We start from the raw sequence: 20984 nt of genomic DNA on the forward strand, positions 1-20984 counted from the left end.
ACTATAAAAGATCTATCCTTGGAGGAGTTGTTTTTCTTTTCTTGGAATCAGCTAAAGTCTAAAGAAAGAAATGGCATAAATCAATTCAGTCCTTTATTAAGGGGAGCAAAGAGCCCTGCCTATTAGCAGAGTATGTGTTTTTCAAAAAGCTCTTTTAGGAGTAATCCATTATAATCCTAACACTACCTCCAGGGTGGTTTCCTTGGGAAATACGACCAAATTTTAAAAGATTAAGTAAAGTGGATATTTTAGAATGATTTTTTTCCAACTAATAACAATTTTTAATCCCTAAATGGGTTTAATTAGCAGTAACAAGTGTGAATCATACTGAACCCTAATTTTTTAAAGAAAAAAAACATATTCTCAGAATGCAAGTGCATTGACAGCTCATCGCTTGTTTGGAGAACGAGTAGAAAGCAGGACAGGAGACATGCAACAGCTCATCCCAAGACTGACTGAGACCCTGAAGAAGAGCACTAGTTTTGTAGAATGTTAACAGTGATCCTCGACTACACTTCCAATGTTATGAGTTCCACCTGAATCAGAGTAAGGGTCATGGAGCCATGTGGGCCCAGCAGGGATGGCTAAGAAGCTCTGTGACACTTGTGAGGCCAAGCAGTTGATACCTCAAGATGGAAAACAGCCAACAATAGCTTAATAATATATTTGATTCAAAAACTGAGAGGTGGAGTTTAAGGGAAAAAACATATATCTTTTGATCTCTTAAATCTGTATTTTAAGCTTTTTGTGAACTTCTTGAGGCCAGAATCAAATCTGTTAAACTGCTTTCCTGTCAGATTAATGCCCTAGTTTAGTATCCTTTCCCAATAAATCTAGCTGAAATGACTTGGAAAATGTCGGTGTAGTATTTTCCTTTTTAATTTAATTTAGTCATGGGGAGCAGCTGCTTGACAGTAGGCTTCTTCAGTCTACCTCTTGACTCCCTTCCTTTTTAATTTAAAACAACAGGTATAAATGTTGTTTCCAGCCTGATGGTTTTCATATATTCTGAAATGTATGTAGCTCCCTCCTCTGTCTTACCCTACACATTTCAGCTCTGTTGATATCCCTAAACTTTGATCTGTGGCTTTGTCAGAGTGGATCTAGGTTAGCCCTACCACCAGAGTAATACAATTGTTGAGTTTTTTATTAATATATTTTCATATATTCTTAAGTTTTGTTATCAGATGTGTACATTTTGGAAGTTTTTGTCTTCTTAATGAATTCATCTTTTTGTTATTATGAAATGTCCTTGCTCATCTCTAGAATATTTCTTGTCCTGAGCATATTTTTCAGATACTAATGTAACCATTCTTTTTATTATATATTTTTAAAATTTTCTGGAGGAAAATTCTTTTTGTTTGTTTTTTGTTACTGGGGATTGAAGCTAGAGATGCTTTACCACTGAGATATATCCCCAACCCTGTTAATTTTTTTATTTTCAGTCAGGGTCTTATTAAGTTGCTGAGGCTGGCTTTGAACTTGTGATCCTCCTGCCTTGGCCTCCCTGTTGCTGGGATTACAGGCCTGTACCACTGCATTTGGCTATGTATTTTCTTTTAAATCCTTAAATATATTTATAGTAACTTGTCTAAAAGTACTTGAGTGGGAATTCCATCATCTAGATTATTATTTCTGAGTCAATTTAAACTGACTGATTTATCTCATTATGGTTCACACTTTCATTCCTCTTCATGTGTCTAGTTATTTTCACTGGATACTAGGTATTGTGTATGTTATATTGTTGAATGTCTGGATTTTATCTTCCTTCAAATAGTTTTGAATTTTGACTTGACAGTCAGTTAAAAGGCTTATTTTAGGCTTTGTCAGAATGGATCTATGCCGGAGTACGGCTGCAGCAAAATAACTGGGGTGTGGGGGGGTGACCAACAACTTGTGTACGTTGATACAGCAGGAGTGGGAGCCGTTTATTGTAGGACTGGAGCAATATTTTTACATTCCACACAGCTTATCTTAATTAGCATAAACTAGATACATCAGTCAACCAATAAGGAATCTCCACACTTAATGGCTCCCTGGCATTACTTCACAAACCACTCCCTCTGGCATTTTGTCAGGTGCCATCCAGACTTGTTTAAGACTCTAACAGATCTAGGTTAGCCCTACCACCAGAGTAATACAATTGTTGAGTTTTTTATTAAATTTCCCAAGTGTTTAACAAGGTCTATGAACTGAGATTGGCCAGTGCTTAAATGTCTCCCTGCTACACATAAGACCTATGAATTATTTAGCTTAACATTTCCTTGAAATCCATCATTTTCTGGCTCTATAGAGTTTCACAGTTTGCATAAACAGCTTAGTATTCTCTAAAGACTCAAGGGGACATCTACGCAGATCTTTAGATTTCTATGTAGCTCCCTCCTCTATCTTACCCTACATATTTCAGCTCTGTTGATCTCCCTAAACTTTGATCTGTGTCTTCTCAATTCATTCAATAATACATCCATGCTCTTTTGGGTTGCTTTCTGGGATCAGTTCTAAAAGTACCTCCAGGTAAAAGCTCAAAGCATTATAGACCTCACTTCATTTGTTTATTTTATATCAGACATTATGATACATTGCTGCCTATTTTCAACATCTGAAAAGTTTTGCTCCAAATTATTTTTTAAAAATGATAGCACTGCAAGCAAAATATATTTTTTCTTTGACTAGAGTTATTATTTTTTGACCTTGCACAAAATACTGTTTATCTTACTACCTTCTAATTTTCAATAAATAATAAACCATATTGATAAAGTCGGGTCTCTTAACCTTTACTGGTAAGGAGTTATATTTGTAATTTGACACCGAATTCTCTCCTGTGCCAAGATCCTTCTTACAACACAGGTGTCATGTGGTGCCTCTAATTTGGGCCTTCATTAGACACAGATTGGGAAACTCCTCACTGTGTCTCCTGTAAGAATGTGAACTTATTGTCCATTCCTCTACAATGAACCCCCTTTCTGCCGCTCCGATTCAAATCAAATTTGACAGATTTTTGTGATGTGAAAATATTTTAACTTAAGAACGCAAAAAATGAGAAGTTCTCAATGAAGACAGTAAATCTTGGCATTGAAGTGATGATGTATGTTGGGATTCTAGGTGTGCTGAGAACCCAGTCAACACATTATAGTTCCTCACGACTTCTGCAGCAAATAGCTTTGCTATGTGCAGTTTATGACATCAGTACATGATTCATCCCTAAAGCAACAGGTGCTGAGTTCTCCTTCTTCCTTATATTCTAGACTTAGCTTTTAAGAAAGAAACCCTCACACTGTTGCCAGAGTTCTTGAAAACTAAGGGTGTGCATTTCTGATAAAACACAGATGGATTGAAATATAAATGTATTTTTCTTGTTGAAGTTGTTGGTTTTGGTTTTTAGCTGGGGGAGGAGAAGCCCTTATTTGATATTTTAAAAAAAAAAAAAAAAGAAAGAGAAAAAAAGAAACTTTAGTAATGGACCAAAATAGGATGGGAATTGCACAGAATTTCTATGATTTCTTAGGAACAACCCAAATTTAAAATAGTTGCTTTCTGTTTTTTCCTCTTTTCTGTTAAATTGGAATATTTTGGCAGACCAGGAGCTAAAGATATCAGAAGACATCTCAAAGTGCGACTGTTTTAATATGGTGGTTGTGAACAACTCAAGTGACCAAGAATTGCACACACAGGAACTTCAAATAGTAACTATGTGAATGCTTACTTTATTTGGATCTGAGAGAAAAAAAACCTCTCCCGAAGGATGATTTCAACCAAGAATTTCTTTCACCCACAGACATAAGGTCATTTTTCTGTGTGCTGGGTTTTCCTGGTGGGTCCACAATCCTCCATATTGGAAGTGGGGTAACACTCATTGATTCTAACCTAAGGTGGGACTGTTAGCAAAAATGGGAGCCATTTAGGGCCCGTGAGGTGGGGATACATTTTGTGATCCACATACTCAACACCAGGGATCTGCCTCTGCCTCCCATCAAGTAGTGGTTTTATTGCATCTTCAGGAGGGATCTTAATTACAAATGCTGTGACCTGCAGGAACCGCTGCACACAGTGACCACATTATGGCTGGTTCAATCATCTCATGAGTCCCCACCTTCCTTCTCTTCATTAACTGCCATCCTGAAGTCCAAGCTGTCAGGGAGAACCGCTCAGATAACCTTGAGAAAGGCAACATTATAGTAGATGAAGTAGGAAAGAAGTTATCTTCAGATAGAGAAATATATGAAGGAAGAAAACAATGTGGCCCCTGCCATCTAATTATTTATGATTTCATGAGACTTCAGGAGAAGGAAAAGCCCACACTCTTAGTCGGCAGTTGTGGGTATTAAAATGACTTTAGAAATCGTTGGCTGAATTCCTTCGGACATCAAAGAGCAAAAATGAAGTTAAGAAGTGTTATGGGCTGAATTGTGTCCTCTCCAAATTTCTGTGTTGAAGCCCTAACTCCTAGTACCTCAAAATTTGACTGTATTTGGAGATAGGGTCTTATAGAGATAATTAAATTAAAAGGAGGCCACTAAGGTGAGTCATAATCTAATCTGACTGGTGTCCTAATGAGAAGAAATTAGGAAACACAGAGAAACACCAGGGACAAATATGCACAGAGGAGAGACTCAGGGAAAAGATGGGTGTCTGTGAGCCAAGGCAAAAGGCCTCAGCAGACACCAACCCTGCTGACACCTTGATCTTGAACTTCTAGCCTCCAGAACTTGTGAGAGAATAGATTCATGTTGTGGAAGCGACCAGTCTATATTCAGTTATGGCAATCCTAGCAAACTAATGCCCAAAGTGAAGGAATTTTCCCAAGATTATGTAGGAATTTGGGTTCAGAGCTGACTGGTCCAGGACCGCCATCTTTCCATTTAACCACAGAACCATCCATACACATTTGCAGGCAGGTGTGCACGTACAGGGGACTCATGCAAACCTTCAGAGGCTCTTACTCTAACGTGGTTCAATTCAAACAATACTCATGGTGTTCATAAGAAGCCTAACAGTGCAGACTCAAAGTAAAAGCAGAACTTGTAGTACGGCATTCTGAATCTGACTTCTTGGATGTGTGTGTGTGTGTGCGTGTGTGTGTGTGTGTGTGTGTGTGTGTGTGTGTAAGAGAGAAAAGGAGAGAGAAGAGTATAAGTCATGTAGATGATACTGTCACCATCAAGCACATCTAGCTCAAGGTGAATACTTTATTTTCCTGTAGTGCCTGAGAGCTTAGATCAGGGCTATTTTTGGAAGACCTTCACAAAGGAAGAATAAATAACTCCTACTTTCCTCCATGCTGCTTTGAAGTCAACTGTCTAAATCTATGGATGTTTTTCCATAGATATAGAACTTCCACAGGGCTCTCTCACTACCTCTGGTCAGAATCCTCCACACCTCACCCTTTCCTGGGCTTTTTATACAGTGCAGGTCACCAGCTCAGCCTAGAGTATGTCAGCTTCTTTTCATGGAATGATCATTTCCTGTTAAGTTAGTGTAGCTAATTTATTTTCACTGCTATAACTTTTCCTCCACAAGATGCCCTTTTTGACTTTTAATATCCTTTATATGGACATGATGTTTTGCTATTTTCAGAGTGTTTTGCAACCCAAATACCCACCTGTCTTCCCATGGGGCAGACAGTGGACACAGAACATCCATACTTCCATTTGCTCTGAACCCTAAGGTCACTACATTAGTTAGGGTTCTCCAGAGAAACTGAGCCATTAGAATATACTACCCCCCTCTCTTTCACACACAAACTCATACACACACATTTTATTCTAAGAGGAGATTTATTCGGTTGGTTTACATAGTCACAGAGGCTCAAAAATCCCACAATGGTTACTGCAGTTTGGAGAAACAGGGAATCCATAGTTCATTCTTAGAAGCCAAAAGCTTCAGAAAAGAGACCAATATGCAACTTCAGTTCAAGCTCAAAGGCCCAAATCTCTCTGGAGCTGATGCAAATCCACATTTAAGGCTGAAAAACTCAGAATGTGATGTCCAGGAGCAGAAAAAACATACCCACTCACGAAGGGAGAAAATCAGCAAGAGAGCAAGCTTCCTGCTTCTTGTACTTTTTCATTCTATCTAGGCCCCCAGCCTATTGAATGGTGTACCCACCTTCAGGATGGGTCTTCCCCTACTCAATTTAGTCTTCTCCAGAAACACTAACATACACCCGATGCATCCCTTAATCCAGTCAAGTTAACACCAAACATCAACCATCACGGCCATCTTTAGCATGCCTGCTTTCCAATCTTTCTCTGCCCCTTAATCTTGGTGGGAGAATAAAAATCCACTCTTCTCAAGGCAAGATGCTTTTAAAGTAGTCAAGTTCTATTAAGGCGCTGTTTTTCACTCAGTGAGTGACATATGCCAGGCAGAGTGCCTGGTCCTAGAGCTACAATGGTAGACATGTCTCTGCTCTGGGAGATCACCAGGTGGAGTGGGAGGCAGAAAAGTCACTTGTTGATTACAAATGTAAGGGGACAGTATTGGGGCTAGGGAAGTCTTCCAAAGGAGGGGCTTGATTGCCTCTGGAGGGACCAGTGCCAGTTGCAAGGCTAAGATGATTTGGGTACCTCAAATCTGACTGTAAGCAGCATGTGCAATGGCCCAAAGCTGGACATTGCTCCAGTGGGTATAGGGAACTGCCCATAATTCAGGATGACCAAAGCATGGGTTAGGAGTAGGCAGCACAACGGGAGTAGAAGTGGCTGGAAGCCTCGAAGGACTCCTATTTGATACTAGAGAGTATGGGTTTCAACTCCATAGACAGGGGGAGTCCTAAAGGTCTATGACAAAGGTGACACAATCAGATCTGCATTTCAGAAAGTAGCACTAACCTGCTATGAAAAGAATGAGTCAGAAAGAGGCAAAACTGGAAATTTGAGCTCCTACAGCTACGATAGTGATTCTGAGGTGAGGTGATGGACATCTAAATTAGGTGGGAGATAGAACCATGGAATCAAGGGTATTAAAGAAGCCAGGTGGATAGGGACAGGTGAGGATGTGCATATGTGTTAGGATGAAGACATAAGAGGAGGAACAGATATGGCACAGAGAGCTGGAAAGAGAAGAAGGGTGCCCTCAAGTCAAATAGAGATGTCTGTGACAGATATGAGAATAACATGAGTTATTTCGCAGAATAGCCTGAGAAATTTTCAAGTGTAAGTTTACTGAAGGCATCTCCTTGGTTTTTCAGTAAGTTTCCATCTTCTCTTGTATCACAGGTTCTTATCAAATGCAACTTCCCTTCTTTCAGGTGTACAGTGAGATCATTACTTTGGCATGTACGGTATCAGCTCTTTGTGGAAGGATTTGTTGACACAGAGACACTCATAACCTAATCAAAAAATGCCCTTTGTGGAATCTTTATCTGCTTTATCCCCTTCTTTCTTCTTCCATCCTCTTCCCTCTACATGCATTTACTCCTGTTTGCATCTTAAGTGGCTCATTTAAGTCTTTTTTGCTAACAAGAATGATGTTATATACCTCAGGCAGCAAGGTGTGCTTTCAGTATCAGCCACTTTTACACACCCTTTATGTGCTTAGACCATCCCTGGGGGGTGGGCAATCTCGTCTTCAGAGCCTCAGGTCTCCTGAGGCTTAGTGAAGAGGAATGCTCAGTAAGTGGCAATTTGTTTACCTTGAAAGGTCTCCTCCAAGAAAAGCCAATAGTGAGTTTTGTTCTCTTACTTCAAACTCTGGGGCCTCCCTCCTCTGCACCATACTAGAATTTCCTCCCTCCCCCAGAGACTGCTGGCCCTGAGCATTCAACTTTGGGCTTCAGCTCTAAATAAATAAACTGCAATGCTGGAAAATTCTGTGCTATGCTATGCCCAGTTGTTCTGGTTATTTCAAGACATTTTCTTGCTAACACGCTGACCCTAATTGCCACAAAATTTTCATAGGAGCACCAATCAAATTCATCTAAAGAAAAAAAAAACTCTTCAAAGTTTGAGAATAGAGCTGGTTTACTCTCACAAATATCATACGCAGGCAGAATCTACGTGGAGAAAATGTCTTAATGTCTTAAGTTGTAGATCACTTAAGAGAATGAGATGTGCATATAGTGAAAATATATAATCACAGAATCAAAGAAACTACAGCAGTTAGGTACATTCAGAATCCTTACAGCTTGCTTGTATTTGTTAATACAATGATGAATTTACCAATGTTTTAGGAAGCAATGTCAAGCAATTTACAAAACTAAAGGTCCTGTAGTGGAGATAGTTAAAATATAGAATTTGCGCATGCTTTGTTGTGAGCAATTTCTGCTACTGACCAGAAAGTGAAAAGATGCTGTAATTGGAACTGAAACCTTCAATCTCCCACAAATGTACTTCAAGCTCTGCTTTCCAATGTCCTAATTATGAGATACACCTGCCCCCGCTTTACTAAGAGACTATAACTTAGCAGCTGTTCCTTGCTTAGTGAGCAGTAAAGTCAGCTTTCAGTTGTGGTAGGTCTGCCTCTGATGGGGAGTCAAACTTAATCCCTAAGTATATAATCAGGGTACTATATAACATGCTACTAAATAAACAAACAAAATAAGGGTAATAGTGAGTGATGGGGTAGTGATTGGTAGTGAGTGAGATGTAGTGATTGGTGTTACTTTTAGATGAAGTGACCAAGAAAGGCCAATGAAGAGGTGACTTCTGAATTGAAGCAACCAATGAAAGTCACAGGATGGACACATTTTGAGCTAGAGAAAGCATTTGAGCATTTCAAAAACAAGAAGTTGCAAGTGCAGAAAAATAAAAGCACAGGTCAGCAGGATCCATATCTGCCAAAATAGGGGCCATGGCATCAGATGCATGAAATCATCAAATGTTCAGGATCTTTAAAGCTCCTAAACTGAGACTTGAAGGGAAGGAGACACCACTTGAGGGTCATGCAGCAATTCTGAAATAGCAACTCATAGACTTCTTTCAAATGCCACTAATAGGACAGACCACACATCTGTGTGATTTCTACATTTAGCAGCCATAAAAATAACAGAATCCCTACACAGCCCTGGTGCTTGTAAGTACATTATTTACTAAGTATTTTTTAGACTAAAATATTGCAGCTGTCTTTCTCCAAGGACTACCCATATGGAGATATGACAGGTGTAGCTTGCCTTACTCTGTGGTTTGAGGGGCAGCTGTAGAAGAAATGGAAAACCTGTTGGCTGGTGGTGGTGTGAACTTTGCAAAGTCACTTAATATTTCCAAACTTCAACTCCATGTAGAAAACAATCAGTGTGATTCTTGGGAGATGAAGAAGAATGTTTTGTGAATTGGAAATGTCTCAGAACATAAGTGATCAGTATTGTTTCTAGAAAAAAATATTAGGTTTAAACTAAGTATTTGTAGATTGATTGACACAGTTCAAACTTCCTTAGTTGACTTCCAAAGTCTCCCACATTTGTGACATATATTTGTGACCAGACTTTCTACCACTACCCCTCAGCAATGCAGGGAAGTGGGTAGGGGAGAATTTCTGACTTGGGCTCTACATTCCCTAGGCTAGAAATCCTTTCCTTCCCATTTATTGAGATTCTACACACACCTAGCTCAAGCTCTGTTTCTTTCCTTAAGCTACCTTATGGCTCAACTTCTTCCCTTAGTTTTAGTTTTGACAAATATATATATATATATATATATATATATATATATATATATATATATATAGTACCATGTGATGTTTTGCTATATCATAGAATGATTAAATCTAGGTATTTAGCAAATTTGCCACTTCACATACTTTTTGAGATAAAACATTTAAAATCCACTCTTTGGGCAGTTTTGAAATATACAATGTATTATCATTTATTGTAATCACCATTGTGTGCAATAGGTTTTCAAGCTTATTCTTCCTAACTGAAAACTTGTACCAATATCTCCCATTGCTCCATCCTCCTCCCTCTCCCAGCTTCTGGTAATGACCTATTCTACTCTCTACTTCCATGAGTTGGACTTTTGAGGTTCCACATGAGTAAGATCCTGCCACACATAGTCAGTCCTTCATATCTGAAATTTGCATCAGTAGACTCGATCAACTACACACGAAAAATAACCCCCACCAAATGCTCATTTTTACAAAATGCAGACTTTTTTTCTTGACATTCTCTAAATGATAACAGTATTTGCATGACACATTATATTATGTAGTTTAATTCATCTAGAGATTATTTAAAATATACAAGAGGATGTGCATAGGTTATATACAAATGCTATGCCACTTTTAAGGGATTTGAGCACCTGTGGATTGTGGCATAACCTGGAACAAATTCTCCATGGATACACAGGGACAACTATATTTTTGTTTATCTTTCTGTGCCATTTATTTCACTTAGCATAATGTCCTCTGGATTCATCCATTAGTAACAAATGAAGTAATTCCTCCTTTAAAGGCTAAATAGTATTTCATTGTGTGTAAATACCACGTTTTCTTTATGTATTCATCTGATAGACACCTAGATTTCTTCTATATCTTGGCTGTTGTGAACAGTGCTGCAATAAACATGGAATGCAGATGTCTTTTAGATATCCTGATTTTAATTCCTTTAGATACGTGCCCAGAAGTGAGGTAGCTGAGTCATCTGGTAGTTCTATTTTAGTTTTCTGAGGAATCTCTATACTGTTTTCCATAATGGTTGCATCTATTTATACTCCCAGCAACAGTGCAAGAGTTCCCTTTTCTCCACATCCATGACAACACTTGTGTTTTATCTACATAATAGTTATTCTGACATATGTGTGAGATGCTATCTCATTGTGGCATTGATTTACATGTCACTGATGATTAGTGATGATGAGCAATTTTTTATATCTGTTGGCCATTTGTATGTGTTTTTGTGCAATGCATCCCACTGTATTATTTTTGCTCAAAATTACTTTGATTGCAGCTCCACTTTGGCTCTTATTCTCTGAACTTGGGAACTACACCATCCACTCACTCACCCACTCATCTAAAGGCCTGGCCGGTGTTGAGCACCGGGATGTAGAAGGGAATGAGTTAGTCAAAACCCCCATCTCCCTGAGTAGGTATTCCAGGGACAAGAGAAAGACAATAAACAAATGAACAAACAGACAGGGCAAGAGGGAAGGGATTGTTGCCTTCTATGGGGGATGGTGTCAAGAGCAGGTCTATAAGAGGACATGACATTCAAGCACATATCCCAAAGAGAAGAATGAGCAATGTAATTTCAGAGGCAGAAGGATGCCAGAAATAACAGCTCAGAGAAGGATGCTAGACTGGGAGGGAGAGAGCTAGGTGTGCTTAAGAGCACACTGGACAAAGGGGAGAAGGGACAAAGAGAGATGTGACATTTTTTTCAGTACTGTGACTTCACACTCAGGAATATGCTATGTCTCACCCTTCAGATCTGTTTTGATGACTTACAGTAAAATTTAGGATTTCCTTTATTTAGGTACTTAGGTATTATATGAGTGCTAGTTTCCTAGGGCTGCCATAAACAAGTTTCCACACATTGGATAGCTTTAAGAGAAAATTTATACTCTATTTTGGAAGCTAGAAATCAGCAGATCATGCTCTCTGAAAAAAACTCCATAGAAGTCTGCCTTAGCTCTTTCAGTTTCTGGTGTCCTTAACAATCCTTGGTGTCTCTCTAATATCTGTGTCCATCCTCACATGGTGGTGTCCACATATCCCTGTATACCCTTGTTTCCAAATTTCCTTCTCTTTGTAAGGACAAGTCATAGGATTTAGAAACCATCCTTTTAAAATAAATAAATATTATCCACAAATATATGTGTATATGTGTGTGTGTGTGTGTGTGTGTGTGTATATATATTCTGATTGAGTTTATATATGACAGCAGAATGCATTTTGGTTTATCGTACACAACATGTACCTAGGGTAATAATATCCATCTCATTCCACCATCTTTCCTGCTCGTATGCCCCTTCCCCTCCCCCACCCTTTGCCCAAAGTTCCTCCATTCTTTCCATGCCTTCCCCCTCATTATGGATCAGCATCCACTTATCAGAGAGAACATTTGGCCTTTGGCTTTTTGGGATTGGCTTACTTTGCTTAGCATAATATTCTCCAACTCCATCCATTTACCTACAAATGCCATAATTTTATTCTTTTAATGCTGAGTAGTATTCCATTGTGTAGATATACCACAGTTTCTTTATCTATTCATCTATTGAAGGGCATCTAAGTTGGTTTCACAGTTTAGTTATTGTGAATTGAGCTGCTATAAACATTGATACAGCTACATCACTATAATATGCTGATTTTAAGTCCTTCAGATATAGACCAAGGAGTGAGACAGCTGAGTCAAATGGTGGTTCCATTCCAAGTTTTCTAAGGAATCTCCATTTTGCTTTCCAGAGTGGCTGCACCCATTTGCAGTGCCACCAACAATGTATGAGTGTACCTTTTCCTCCACATCCTTGCTAACGCTTGTTTCTTGGTAGTTCTTGATAAGTGCCATTCTGTCTGAAGTGAAATCAAATCTCAGTAGTTTTGATTTGCTTTTCTCTAATTACTAGAGATGGTAAACATTTTTTTCATGTATTTGTTGATCAGTTGCTGAGGGCCATTACCAAGTAGGAATGACGCATCGAAATTTCCTTGCCAAGCGTACCCCATGCTGCTTAGAGGACATTCGATGGGACATTGCATGCATGCTTTAATAAGGTGATCTTGCTCAAGGACCAAGGCGGATCCGGGTTTAGAGCTGATCAGGTTTGAGGAAGTAACCGGCTCCTTGAGTTTAAGGCGTTGCCAGTTTAAGATAATGGGTTTTAGGGAAGTTGGAAGTTGAAGATTATTGTTGGGATTAGGGTGTTCCTGCTGCTTGTTCCCCTTGAGATTAAAATGGGATTTGGAGATAGCCTCGTGGAGTAGGTGAATTGTGCGGGAGACGGCAGAACGCGATTGCCCCTGGACCTGTGTGGAGGTGGTGTGAGAGCTGGAATAAAGAATTGCTGTTTGAATCTACAAAGCTGTGTGGTGGCTCGTGATTCTGGTGCCAAACCGAGACATTGGCCTTTGGCAATCAGTTGTATATCTTCTGAGAAGTGTCTGTTCAGTTCCTTAGCCCTTTTATTGATTGGGTTCATTTATTTTTCTGGTATTAAGAGTTTTGAGTTCTTTATATATCCCAGAATTAGGGACCATCCTTATGGCCTATCTTAATTAGTTACATACACAAAGATCCTATTTCCAAATGAGATCACATTTGTAGGTTTAGGGTTGACCTGAATTTTGAAACACTGTTCAATCCACCGCAGGCTTAGAACAGGACCATGCAAGAGGGAAGGCATTATCTTCATGGGGAGGGTGGTGGTGTTAGACAAGATCTGTAAGAGAACAGGACATTTAAGCAGATATCCCTTTATTGATGGATTTCCTACTCATCAGAGGCAGTAAATGGCCATATAGCAGTGATTAAAAATAAGCCCTGAAGTCAGGTTTCTTTGCTTTATGGCTTATGGATCAGGTTTTTAATCTTTCCAAACTGAAACATCCTTATCTAGGAATGATAGCAGCAGGTATCATCACAAAATCGTGACAAGGAAGGATTAAAACATGTACCATGGGCTTAAATTGTTCTGAACTCATGGTAAACACCTGATAAATGTTTTTGTTCTTAAATATGTTATATAATCTGTTGCTATTTCGAATGGCATCTTTTCTCCATTATATTTTATCTTATTGGTTATTGCTGGTGAATTGGAAAGCTGTCAATTTTTGTGTATTGATCTCTCATAACTGCCATCTTGCTAACCTATTAACTTTCTAAATATTTCTCTTAGATTTTCATCATGGCAATCACATCAACTTCTAGGTCCTCAAAACAAGAGTTATATGTAATATTCAATAAATAGCTGTAGACTTATATGTAATATTCAATAATAACTGTAAAAGCCATGAATACCTGTCCAAAACACACCTCGTGTACATTTCTATCACCAGAGACAGGTTCTGGTAGTCTGCTTCATGCCCATAATAGGATAAGTACATATTTATTTTCATTATTGTTAAGTCAGAACTATTAATCCATCCCCCAAACTCTACAGTTTTAGAAAGGCAGGGGCCAGTTTTTAGTCCTGATATACTCCTATTACATCCAATACCTGGTAGAATGTAGATTCTGTATTTTGAAACTTTATAAATATATAACTAAATAATTGATAAATGGGTGATTCTTCCTAGTTGTGTAGTGAAACCCCATCTTATGAATTTGCTAGTTGTTCTTTTCCTGTATATAATCTATGAAGGTAGGAACGATGTTTCCTATGCCCCTGCACACCACAACAACATTTGGCAGAGTCGAATATAATAAATAGTACAATCCAATTAAATGTTTCAGGAGCATTCTACTGGACTCAATATCTGTGTTCTTGGGGCTGGAGTTGTGGCTCAGTGGTAGAGCACTTGCCTAGCATGCGTGAGGCACTGGGTTCAATTCTCAGCACCATGTATAAACAAATAAATAAACAAAGGCCCATCAATAACTTATAAAAAAATTTTTTTAAAAATCTGTGTTCTTTGCCAGGGTCTGCAAGGCCCAATTCTTCTCCACCCACATCTCCAACTACCCTTCCTTTCTCTCTAAGCTCTTCCTTTTCCAATTCTTCCATGGTGACCACTACTCACAAGGTCACTTCCACAAAGTTACCCCTGCACATTACTGTCACACCACCCAATTTCTTCCATGACATGTATCACAATCCAAAGTATGCTATCTGTATGGTGTGTAGTGACTTGATTACCCCACTAGAATGTCCGCAAGAAAAGCAAAGACCTCATCTCTTCTTGTTGTATTGGTCTCTAGCACATACAAGACATGGTGTCCAGCATAGCCCATGGTCAATATTTTTTGAATGGATAAGGTAAAGCCTTCAATAAAATTCACTCATTATGGAACAAATACATACATTTTCTTGAAAATACTTTAGAAACTGTTTCCTGTTTAGCTTACACTAAGGAGGCCACTGCTCTGCAGAATATTATAGAGAATAATTGAAGGGATGTAATAGGCATTTGGGACTCTGGATGCTTTGCTACAGTCTAACCCAAACTTTTTATTTTTTATTTTCCAAAGATTACAGGGGTAAGCAAGTCTGTGGTTAAGACTCTCAAAAGTGTCCAGAAAATCCCAGAATAACTAGGTCATTAATAGAATAACTTAGTGTTAGGTATGGGAAGGATCTTCAGAAATTTAAGATGATGAATTGCCAAACCATGTCATTCATGTCACAGGCCTTATACTCAGATGTTCTGAACTTATACAATGATCATTTATTTAATCATCATACCTCAAATGCTGGTCTTGTCCTTGGAGGGGACAACAACTTTCAGTACCAATAACTTTCAGTCCTTTCACACAGTCCCCAAGAGCTGATGATCAGAGGCAAATATAGGAAAATTGAAAGTGGCTGCTTTTCATCTTCCTGGATGAATAGCAGATGTCATAAAAAAGGAGCCAAATTCTTTCCTTCCAAGGTTGGGCTTCCTAAGCTCTGGTCTACAGGACTGCAATAAGCATCAATCAACGGTTAACCATGATGCAGCACCCCTTTCAGGACAGATTCATTTTGAGATGGATCCACACATTCAACTTTCCTGTTCCAAGGTTTTCTGCATCTGCCAGTATGGATAAGAAATCTTATCTAGACCCAGGAAAACCCAATTTAAGGACAAGCTGAAAGTTGAACTGCATTAGGAGATACCCAAGGGAAAATGAACAGTAGCTGAAATTTGGATACCCTTCCAATTTATGTAAGATCTGCTGCATCTACCAATGGCCACTCTTCTCTGGGAGGGGACATTGGAAAGATGATTGATTTCCCCCAGGGAAATTCAGTCAGGCTTGTACTTGTTTTTTATTAGGCCCGGCCTTCCTACATGTATCCAACAGTCATGATGTGAGAATGATTGCGCAGAGTGTGTTCAGAAACAAAGCAAGGTGGCAAAAACAACCAAGCAAGATTATATAGCCCAGTTCACTGAAAAGTCCAGAGGTGAAGCAATTTGTTCAAGATTACACTATAATTTTAGACTGAGATTCAAAAAAGTTTTCATTACAACACGGATCAATACCAATGTTAACAAAATGTTATGCATAAATTCAAGTTCCATTTAATATTTTTTTCCAAACTGTATTTATTTTGAAATAACATTCTTTTATCCCACATTTATTGATACCTGTAAAACCCAAATGCCATTCAGACACCATGTGTGAGTCCATTTCTTACGTTAACAGGTTCTTCTAGAATGTTTTACATAGATCTGCAAGGGACATATATAATTTCCAGCACAAATCTGTGTCTGGGTGCTTATGCACAGCTTTGACTTGCAGCAGTGCACACATATACAATCTCCAATGACTATTTCGCTTGAACATTTAATAAAAGCAGATCATTTCGGTAATGACAACCAACTCCTGAAGAAAATTTCTCATGGGAAGGGGCACATGAGGACCTGTAGTTCCTTCACATATACAGACTCTCTGTAAGGAAATCTAACCTGAAAAACTGAAGAGGAAATCTGCTGACTTGGTCAGGTCCAAATACCAAACACCAATTTTGTGGCTGCAAGCACTCCTAGACATCTCCCTAATCTCCATAGGAGCTTGTTTGGTACCTGTGGGGCAATCTGTTTTCAGGTGCAGATTTTCTCAGCATTCAGTAACAGCAAATCATTATCTTAATATTACTGTAGGGCTTTCCTTGCAGTCTGCAGGGTATAAGTGTCCTTTTCTCATCTCAACTCAGGGCCAGGTTTCTTATTTCCTTTTTGTTTTCCAACAAGGATGACTCCCTATAGTTGAGATCCAGCCAGTGTAAGTCTTGAGATGCTGATTCCAGTAAGTTCAGGGAGACAGTGACTTAAGATAAAACAGGGCAGTTAGGCCTCCATCACGCAAACATTTCCATTGATGGAGGATTCTAAGGAAGTCTCATCCTGTTTTGAATCTCTCAAGACTCACAGAACTCCCACTGTTCTTAAAAAGAATTCATTTTCTCAGCACCCACAAAATCTGTTGATTTTTATCTCAACATTATAACTAAAAAAAAAAAAAAGCAGCAGGAAGGCAGGCACTATTTGTTCTATGTATGTTTTTATTTATTTGACACTTATTAAACACCTAACAATGAACCAGGAATCATATTTTATTTTTTAAAAAATTCAAAGCCATAAAATGTGGCTTTAGGTGAGAAGTTACCCAAAAGCAGCAGGAAAAGTCAAAATCGCTCACTCACCCAAATTCTGCCTTACAACTCAGCTAAGGGGCAAAATGCCAAGAACCAAGAAAAACCCCAAGATGGAGACACCCCTGCCAAAGACCAAGAGAAGAAATACAAGAGAGCCAGCCTGAAAGAGCAGACAGGCGACAAGATGAAGCTGAGCCCCAGGCCTCACCTGGTACATTAAGGCACCAGAGCAGTTCCCAGGGCTTGCAGATCTACCACCTTGCCCACCAACTTGGTTTTAGACCCGACTTCCTTTCCTTCCCCAGTTAAAGAAAAGTAAAACAAAATTCTTTGGGATGTATATTTATTGTCCCAATGACTTGTTGTTTAAGTCAAATCTAAAATTAGAGTCAAAGAAATGTGTGGTTTTCTTCACCCTTCATTAATGACAAAAATCTCTCCATTCAAATATTACATTAAGACATTATATTCTTAAGTATCATCTGGTTTTAACTGTAGGGTATTGAATCACCCTGCAAACAAATTACAGACCCTAATATTTACCAATAGGTACTATACTGATTTGGGGTTTTGGTTTTGTTGTTTTCATCTTTTGGCAAACTTGGAACAAACCAGAAAACAAACTTTATGTCTTCATCATCATGTAGAAAAATAAAACCAAACCTAAGTTATCTACCGATGTGTCAAGTGATTCATACTGCAAAGGTAAAACTAAAAACTACACTTACAGCAAAGTTTTAAAAGTCCTTAGTGCAAGAAACATAACCAGTTAATACAGATCAATACCAATTAATGAATATGGAAAAATTTCCTATACAGAGGTAGAGTCCAGTGCACAAGGCTAAAACAATATTCAATAGTCTAAACAAGACTGAGCCAGGTTTTACGGAATCCACTTTAAGTTTCAGGTATCAGACTGTATGTACATACATACAATAAATAGACTATACAATTTTTTAAAGTAGTTTAATAAACTCCACAAAATTATAGTAGATGCATTGAAATATTTACATAGTTCAATTTTCAAATCTCTCATTCAAATAAAAGGGATAAAAATAAGATTTCTGCTATAAAGTCAGCAGAACCTCTTTCCTGAAATGGATCAGTAAAATAAGATATTTTACATGAGAGGAACAAATTTATGTCTAAGAGGTATTCATATTCAGCTAAGAAAATATGTCCCTTTTGAAGCTATATAGAGATTAGGGAATATAAAACGATACTTTCTACATTTTTAGACATCTGTTTAAAGTTCTAAATTCAACTCTTACTTGAAGAGAGAAAGTGATTTTGGTACTCATTCAGAATAAGTCAACACAATTACATGGGAAAGTAATTAACTCTTCATTTTCTGCTTGTCTGAAAGTTCAGTCCAGGGAGAACCTGATCATATTTCTGGTCTGAACAATTATGATCATACATAACACATACTCCATTGAAACCTGACTAGCACTTTTGGCTGGGTGTTCTTGAGATTTTGACTTTCTGAGTCCCCTCCATTTCCAAAGCTTGTTTCATTGAGAGTAGAGATGTTGGAGATTGGGGGTACAATTTTAAGGTACTCAAGACTAATGTAAGAGTCCAAAGTTTTCCAAGCTCACATAGAAGGGAGGTGAAACAGACCAACTGCTGCCATTTGCCTCAGAGACTTGAAAAAGGAAAAAGCTCAGAAACTTCAGTCACTGTTACCTAATAAAATAAGCAAAATCCAAAGTGTAAATGACTCAGATTCTCAGGCTTCATATCAAATTTACTATTTGACATTCTATCTTTAACCTTTTTACTTTTTTTGATATAAAAGATTCTTATCTAGCCCATAAGGAAATCAGGGATAGTCAGAAAATGACAAAGTACGGCCATAATTAATGAAGCATAAGCCTTCACAGTTTGAATTTTGTATAACTTCTCTAAGCACCCACAATGAAAATGCAAGTTGAGTTGTTTTATTCATCATTCTGTGAAAAATACCTCAGTAAATAGTAACATTTTCCCTTCGATGGTCCGCCCACTGGAATACCCCACCCACCCCATTTTTTTTTAATTTTAGATTTTTAAAAAATTTTATACAAATAGACTAACTTTGATTTAAAGTAAACATATAAAAATTGAGAATAATATTGCTTGCAACAATGGACATGGAAGTAGAAGAATGAACTAGGCTGGGAGTACAAAGAAATGGCTCCTACACAATGACTTAGGCAAACACTGAGCTCCCTGGGAAAGTTCTCAACCAGAGGATGCCCTTGGCTGCACATTGTTTCCTTCAGTCCACAAAGTCTGACTGATTTTTGAAACTAAAACTTCCGGTCAGAGGGGGAAAAACAGCAACTGCGAGAAAATTGGAAGGCACAAGCACCCATATGATCTAGAATTTCTTGGGGTGAGGGGTAAGAAGGGCAAGGGATACTTTTGGTTCAGCACTACAGTCAAGTTAATTTTGCCATGGTTGAAGAAAAACTGTATAAAATAAAGATGCACAGAAATATAACGAGCACAGCCCACTTGTGAGGAAGAAAGCTCAGAAGACAGCTTGCAGAGTAGTGCAGAGAAACAAACCAGTACTATTTATTTGGATGTCTGTGCCATGGTGGGTACAAACTATATTCTCTGCTCTGTGGGACCAAAATGAATAAAAACAAACAAACGAAAATCCCCCAAATCCCAAAAAAGCAGCAAGAAGGAATGCAAGAAGTCTTACAGAACATACTGATCCAAGTGGGGTGATAAACGTGGCACTCCTGTCTTTAATGCACATCCAACTCTGCTATCTAATGTGTGGTTTTTTTTGGTTGTTGTTGTTTTTTTGTTTTGTTTTTTTGTCATATTCATCTACTGACCAGATGGGGGAACTTAAGAAATGGCCAAGGCGTTCAACCATTTTCCCTGCCTCTACACGACTTCCCTTTCCCTTTATTTCCTCCTCCAGGATTAGAGTCTGTTTCCTCCACGAAGGAAGTGCTGTTGATGATGGGGAGAGGCATGAAACAGGATTTCCACAATACTGATCTTGCTTCCTCAAAGCCTTGCTGCGTGCAGTTCACACAGCGTGGAGGAGGTCATGAAGGCAGCCTGATGGAGCTATGAGTTAAAAAAGAAAAGGAAAGGGAAAAACAAAAACAAAACCACCCCAAGTTCGTCTTTTCTCAAACTAAAGGAGAAACTGAGGGATGGTGCGGCCTCCAGTGGGGACATCCATGGTTAGGAGATGATGGCTGGGGACCACCTCGCCAGATTCAGATTGTCAGCACTTGCTGACCGCTTCCTCGTGGATCTTCTCAGGTCCTTGTACTTGTCCTCGCAGAGGCGAGAAATAGCCTGAAGAGCAAGAGAGACAAAGCAGGTCAGAGATGGACTCCCACTTGGCCTGGAAGCAGCTCTTCCCTCAGCCAGGAGGGATCTGCAAGTCCAATTTCTCCCCTGCTTTTGTCTTTCCATGAACACCATGCACTCAACAAGGCTATGGAACACAGCAATTCCCTGGTCCTACTGCACTTTTCTTTTTTACCACCTTCTAACATACTAGCCAATTTATTTGTTGTGCTTATTGTTTGTTCTCTCTTTCCAGGAGAATGTAAACTCCCCAAATACAGTTTTGTTTCATAGTGGTACTCTTGTGTCAGTGTGCTGACTGGATGTGTAAGTTCCAACAGAGGCATGACACAACAGAGCATGAACACAACAGGGGTGTGTCAAAGCACCTGGAAGCAGAATGAGCAACTGACTCTATTTTGAGGGCACATTCATGACCAAGGATGGAACCAGGCTTCCAGGGATATGCCTGAGGAGAAGGAAGAGGAGGAAGAAACTGCCAAGAGG

The 20984-nt window shown here is 38.8% G+C and overlaps 1 protein-coding gene across 3 annotated transcripts in view; it reads right to left on the reverse strand.

Annotated features, from left to right (window-relative positions):
* Positions 1–17057: 17057 nt before the first annotated feature.
* Positions 17058–20984, reverse strand: part of Ccny (cyclin Y) — a 219350-nt gene continuing 215423 nt past the window's right edge. For all 3 annotated transcript variants that reach the window (XM_021730225.3, XM_040278216.2, XM_005330858.5), the window contains one exon: positions 17058–20483. In XM_021730225.3, coding sequence (XP_021585900.1) covers positions 20367–20483 — 117 coding nt within the window. In that variant the 3' untranslated portion in view covers positions 17058–20366. The remainder of the gene's footprint in view (positions 20484–20984) is intronic.

The sequence above is a fragment of the Ictidomys tridecemlineatus genome, chromosome 10 (genome assembly GCF_052094955.1).
Source record: "Ictidomys tridecemlineatus isolate mIctTri1 chromosome 10, mIctTri1.hap1, whole genome shotgun sequence".
Classification (NCBI taxonomy): Eukaryota; Metazoa; Chordata; class Mammalia; order Rodentia; family Sciuridae; genus Ictidomys; species Ictidomys tridecemlineatus.